This window comes from Cinclus cinclus, chromosome 3 (assembly GCF_963662255.1).
Source record: "Cinclus cinclus chromosome 3, bCinCin1.1, whole genome shotgun sequence".
NCBI classification, from domain to species: domain Eukaryota; kingdom Metazoa; phylum Chordata; class Aves; order Passeriformes; family Cinclidae; genus Cinclus; species Cinclus cinclus.
Genome location: NC_085048.1, coordinates 2,652,224 through 2,658,223, shown reverse-complemented (window position 1 = coordinate 2,658,223; position 6,000 = coordinate 2,652,224). Strand labels below are relative to the sequence as shown.

Here is a 6,000-nt window from a genome sequence, read left to right as displayed (position 1 = left end):
AAAAATTCTTCCAGTGAGGGTAGGGAAGCCCTGGCACAGGTTGCCCAGAGAAGCTGTGGCTGCCCTTGGATCCCTGGAAGTGTCCAAGGCCAGGCTGGAGATGGGACTTGGAGCAACCTGGGCTAGGGGAAGGTGTCCCTTCAGTTCAATCCCCAGGGGATGGAACGGGATGATCTTCAATGTCCCTACCCACCCAAACCATTCTGGGACTCGATGATTGCCTTTCTGTGCTATTGCTAAAAGCCACCTTTGGAACTTAATAGGTTAGGGAAAGGGCAAACATTTCCCAAGATTTCTCCTGCAGCTGCTGACTTTGATCACTTTAAAGGTGCTTACACAGTCATTGTCACGCCCTACTTGTGTTGAATCAGTCAGTTCCTCACCTGCAGCACGGGCAAGGAGAAAGAAAAAGGAGCACAAAAATGCAGTTATCAAACCATGAAAACTAAAATCACTGAAGTTCCTGCCCAGGAGACTTGTCCCACTCATTCATATCTGTGTTTGCCACAAAGTCTGGGCAGTGACTCACACACATGCCAGTCATAGTCAGGGCAGAGTGAGCTCTGCTCACCAAAATCCCTCAGAGGGGCTGGAGAGCAGCCAGTGGGGATCCAGAGACAGATGTTGCTGAAGAAGGTGTCTCCTTCCTCCACTAGTCTTACCCAGGATTGCCCAGAGCATCCATGAAGGAAACAACCAGCTGGAAAGGATCCCTCACAGCCACATCCCTCTTGCTTGCACGGCTTCCAACCTTTGCATTTCCCCTTGGCTGCTGTGGCTCAGGCTCCTGTTGGGTCTTGCAGCTTCCCTTCTCCCTCTGACAGCACAGGAACACGTGTTCCCAACCAGCTCCAGGGCTGTCACGTTCATAGGGGCTGGGAAGATCACTGCTGTCACCACCTGGAAGGGATTACAGCTGCTGTCTTTCAGCAGGGCTGAGGAGGAGGAGGAGGAGGAGGAAGGGGGAGCAGAGGCGATGTGAGACTTGCACAGCTGTACTTCGTGTTTTCCTGTGCTCCTCTGCCTGGCTTTGGGGTGGTTGTTTTTGTTTCTTTACCAGCCAGACAAATTGCTTCTTGATGTGCCTCGGTTTTGTTTGCCTGCTCGGTTTTGAAATGCGAGATATCCAGTGAAAGATGAGGAGGAGCGCGGTGAAAATTGAAGTGCAAACCATGGAAATGAAGGAAATGTGCTTCCCAAAGCTGAGGTCTTTGCAGACATGTGTGAGCAGACTCCTCTCACTAATGGAGAGCAATAATTCCCCTTTCCTGGTGGCTCCTTGTTGACATAGTGCCATATTTAGCTCCAGTCACTTGAAATCCCAGCTGCCTGACAGGAAAAGGTGGTTTGTGGTTATTTCTGGACCTCAGGCTCCTCCAGTAGGTTTTGCTCTGGAGGGCAAGGAGAGTTTCCAAGCTGACTGTAGACGTGCCCTGCAAGCTCCCTCTTTTTATGATTGGAAGGTGGAGAACTTGCCCTGCAGGGTTTGGTGGCTCCTTGGCAAAGTGCAGGAATCACTGCTCCTCCTGGGTGGGATGGGAGCACTCAAATCCATGCGCACATCAAGCTCCAGGCATTTGGTAGGTGTAGTGTTTTGCTCCAAATGTGTGACACTCCTTTCCTGGGGGTAAATCCATCAGTCCCACTGCTCCTCCAGAGAGGCACTTCCTCATGGATTCAGGAGGAGTGATTAGGACACGTGATAAAGAATACACAAAACTGGTTTAAAACCTGACCAGGCATCCACACTTAGTCCCTGCAGTATGGCCTGCTCCAGGTGGAATACCTTGAGCCAAACAGTTGGGAAAGGGTGTCTAAAGAAGGCTTGAAACAAACACAGGCTGCTTGGGATCTCTTGTCATCTCTTCTGTTGGAGCTGCCCTGCTTCTGGTGAAAATTTTTCCCAGAGTTGCAGGATAAACGCGGCAGAGAGAGGGGCTCATTCTGCTCTTCTGAATGGTGACTGACCAGTCTTTTATATCAGAAAAATGCCAAAGGCCAAGACATCTCCTGAGCTGTGTCCATCCAACACAGCCTTTCTAGGAGGTGAGTCAACTAGGGATTCCCTAATTATTCCAGTCCTTACTTTTTTGGTGTGGTCAGCTAGGTGTGTAAGCATCCTCTACATGCCAGGGAAAGAGAGGGATTATTTAGTTAGGAATTCCTGATATTCCAAACCTCACACTAAAAGCAGAAGAAGAGGTATTTTCTGTGATCCTCTAGAAAATATGAAGCTTGGAGATGTTTATTTTCTCATGCTCCTAAGCCACAGACCCCATGACCTTGTCAGGCTCAAGGAGCAACCTCCATAACCCTGTGGCCACTTCTAATTTTAACTCCCTGACCTTTGATCCAAGCACCAGGGGTTGTGCAGCTCCAACAGGAAGCATCCCCGCTGACCTTTCTAATTCCAGGAGCTTGATGCTTGCTTATCCCTGCAATCCACAGGAAAACCCCTACCTAAGAGCCACCTGCACCATTTGCAAGGAATCACATTTTGCTGCAGCTGAGAGGATCCAGCCCTGTTTGGAAAAGGATGTGTTTATTCTCAACCCTTTGGTGTGAAAGTGGGGCTGGAGTGTCAGGGTGGAAAGGTCAGGCTGTGACAGGCTGGTGGTTTTTATTTCCCTCAGTAAAAAGGGACTTTGCCTATTGTAGAGTCCTGGCCGACAGACGTGACATGTATTAACCTTTCAGCTCTTGCATAAAGGATGGCGCTGGGGCTCATTTTCCAGTTTTAAAAGAGCTGAGCCAGGCTCTTTCTGGCCTGTGACGGAGAGGGAGTGGGCGTAGGAGCAAGGTCAGGACAGTGCTTCCTAAGCGGATAGAAATACTTCTCTGTGGTGCCTAATTAGTCTGTTCAAGCACAGAAATCCTCCTCCTGCACCGGGCCCAACCTGGGAGTTCTCCCTGGTCCCAGAGGGAGTCCAGCCTTTGGGCAGTGGATACTTTGGCTCCTATTGTGGAACTGCTGGTCCCCATGCAGAGAAGGCTGTGGGACTCAGGTTCATCCAACGAACATGATCCCTCTCGCTGTTATCCCAAAGCATCCTCTCCATCACAGCAACCTCAGCCACTCAAGGCTAATTCCATGTTAAGTTTCATGAGTGGCATGGGTAAGTATCTGCAAAAACCCCTTTGTTGTGCACTAAAACATTTGAAGAATGGTTTGTGGGTTGCTAAATATTCAGATTTCTGTATTTCTTTTTCAAGTATCAGTTTCTTCCCAAGTTACCCAGAGTAGGAACTTTACTGAAGTACAAGGAACCAACTCCTGCTCTTGAGAATCTCACTGAGCAGCAGGATTCACCCTCCTTAAGGAGTCAGGAGCAGGCCAGGTTTGCCTCTCCCTCTGTCTGTCCTGGGCTGTAGTCCCTCTCTGGCTCTCCCTCCTTGCATCAGGCACCTGATTCATCAAACCTCAGGGAGGGCAGGCACAGCCCAGTGCTGCAATCCCTGCAGGAATTCACAGAGTCACGGAATGCTTTGGGTTGGGAGGAACCTTAAAGCTCATCCAGTTCCTATCCCTTGCCATGGGCAGGGACACTTTCCTCTATCCCAGGCTGCTCCAAGTCCCATTCAACCTGGCCTTGGACACTTCCAGGGATGGGGCAGGATAATGCCCTGCATCAAGTTGTCCTTGAGGAAGGACACAACACTTCTACTCTCTCACCTTGTGGGCTGCATGACCCTCGCTGACCCCATGCACTAGCTAAGGTGTATTTGGGGAGTTTTCAGTCTTTCCTTGATCTTTATGGTGGTAACAGACATGTTAGCTGGTTTGGGCTGCTAAACACAGTGACATGATGGAGCAGAAAGGGAACAGAGATTTCACATTAAAATCAGCAATGATTTGAAGAATGGAGGGTTTACTGTTAATAAAAATATCCCTGTGTTTCTGATAACCCAAATTATATTTTATGGCAGAAGCCTTGATCTCTTCCCAGTCTCCTATCTTGTCCTGAACCTTGAAGGCAAACACCCCTAACTGATGGTGGTATTTCACTTGACTTCCCAAAAAACCTGGAGAGTAAAAATAGGATCATAGGATGGTTGGAAGGGACCTTAAAGATCATCCAGTTCTGCCTCCCTGCCATGGGCAGGGAATAGAAGGACACTAAACTGTAACCTGGCGACAGAGTTATTATAAAGCTTGTCCCACAGGTGAAGAATGTTTAATTCAGGCCTGGCACCACATTGCACAGCTGAAAATTCCATCCCAAGAAGACAATTTCACATCAGGAGTAAAATTTTGGAAGTTACTAGTGTAATAATTTAGCTTTCTGAGCAGTAATGTAGTAACTTAATTTTCAGCCCTGGGGATGCACTTCATAAATAAGAAAACTTAAGGAATGAGACCAAGCTAGTGAGGATTCTGGCATTATCAGCACACCACAGCAACGTGTGCTGGGAAGGAAGAAGAACTGAAGAGAAAAATGCACCTCTCACATGTGACATGCTTCTTATCTTGGCACTGCCTACGCTGAACTGCAAGGATTTGGTTACATCAGATGTCTTTTGGAGCTGTCAGCCAGTCCCAGCAAGGGACCACATCTAATCTCATCAGGTTTCACATTTCTGTGATATCCCTGAGGAGGGAAAGAGGATTGTGCATCTCTGGCCGCACCCTGGATTCACATCATGTGTGGGAGGGGTCTGCTGGAGAGGAAGGACAGAAGATGGGAAAAAATGAGCCCCCTTGTCCCCCTCCCTTCTCTCACTTTCCTGTTCCTCCTCCCTATCTCTTCCTGTCTGGTGATTCTAGCAGACACTGACCTTTTCCCAGCAATATGACAGGAATCCAATGTCCCTCTTGGGCTCGGGGCTGATCCTTGCCAGGGAGGCAGGGAAAGCACCAAGGGGAGCTGGGAGAACCCACAGCCATGGGAGAAAAGGAGAGGAACAGAGAATCCATCCTCAAACAGGGTTCTGGAAACATGAGCAAGTACAGGAGTCTGAGTCTCTTTTCTAAACCAGGAGTGGTTGTAACAATCCTGCTCTTGGTTTTTGCCATGTTGTAGCAGACCAGCTTGTGGAGTCTGAAAGGGTGGATTTGCATTAGCTTCATTAATAATCATGAATTGGAATTCAGATCTATGCTAATTACACCGGCAGCAGGTACTAAGATGGGAAGACTTTTACAGTTTCCTGACCCTCAGGTTCTCAAGAGACAACTCCATGAGCTGGGTGTCATAGAAGAGTCTTATTGATTTGTGGGGATGATCCACAGAGAGAGGAAGATACATTTTGCTCTGGCATGGACACATGAACCTGGAGAGGAATTTGAAACAACACCACTGCCTACATATTGCCTATAGGTAAGGTTTTATAAAGCCTTACCTGTTGGTAACACCTAGAGGTTGGTATTTCTCCAGTCAAGAGAATCATAGGCCTTGATCCATGGATAGAATCATGGAATGGTTTGGGACTGAAGGAACCTTAAAGCTCATCTTGTTCCATGGGCAGGGGCACCTTTCACTATCCCAGGTTGCTCCAAGCCCTGTCCCACCTGGTCTAAAACACTTCCTGGGATGGGGCAGCCACAGCTTCTCTGAGCACCTCGAGCTTCTCAACACCCTCAGAGGGAAGAATTTATTCCCCAAATCCCATCTAAGGATCTGGTGAGTGTTTTCAGAGCAGGCTGTGGAACACACCATCAGCAAAAACAAAGACAGAAATGTTTTCTCAAGTCTTTCATTCAAGGGTATAAGCAGGGAACTGAATTCCTGAGTGGTCTCAAAATGTCCCATCTGGAAGGTGTTTTTCTTGGCATAACTTATCCATAGGGAGAACATGATCTTCCATGGCAATGCCCTAACGCTGGAATATCCAATCCTTGCCATACACCATTGGATAGTTTGATGACAGAGAACCAGGGCAGAGTACCTATGGATTAATGCCCTTTCCTATGTCATAGAAAATACAGGTTCAAGCTCCCTATGAAGCTATTTTAACAAGGGCATCCTGGTAGTGAGGAGAGAGGATCTAACTGCTCAAAAG

At 48.1% G+C, this 6,000-nt stretch overlaps 1 protein-coding gene across 1 annotated transcript in view; it reads right to left on the bottom strand.

Annotated features, from left to right (window-relative positions):
* Positions 1-714: 714 nt before the first annotated feature.
* The window catches only part of LOC134042832 (uncharacterized), a 56,360-nt gene continuing 51,074 nt past the window's right edge, over positions 715-6,000 (bottom strand). The window contains 1 exon segment of the mRNA XM_062490773.1: positions 715-935. Coding sequence (XP_062346757.1) covers positions 715-935 — 221 coding nt within the window.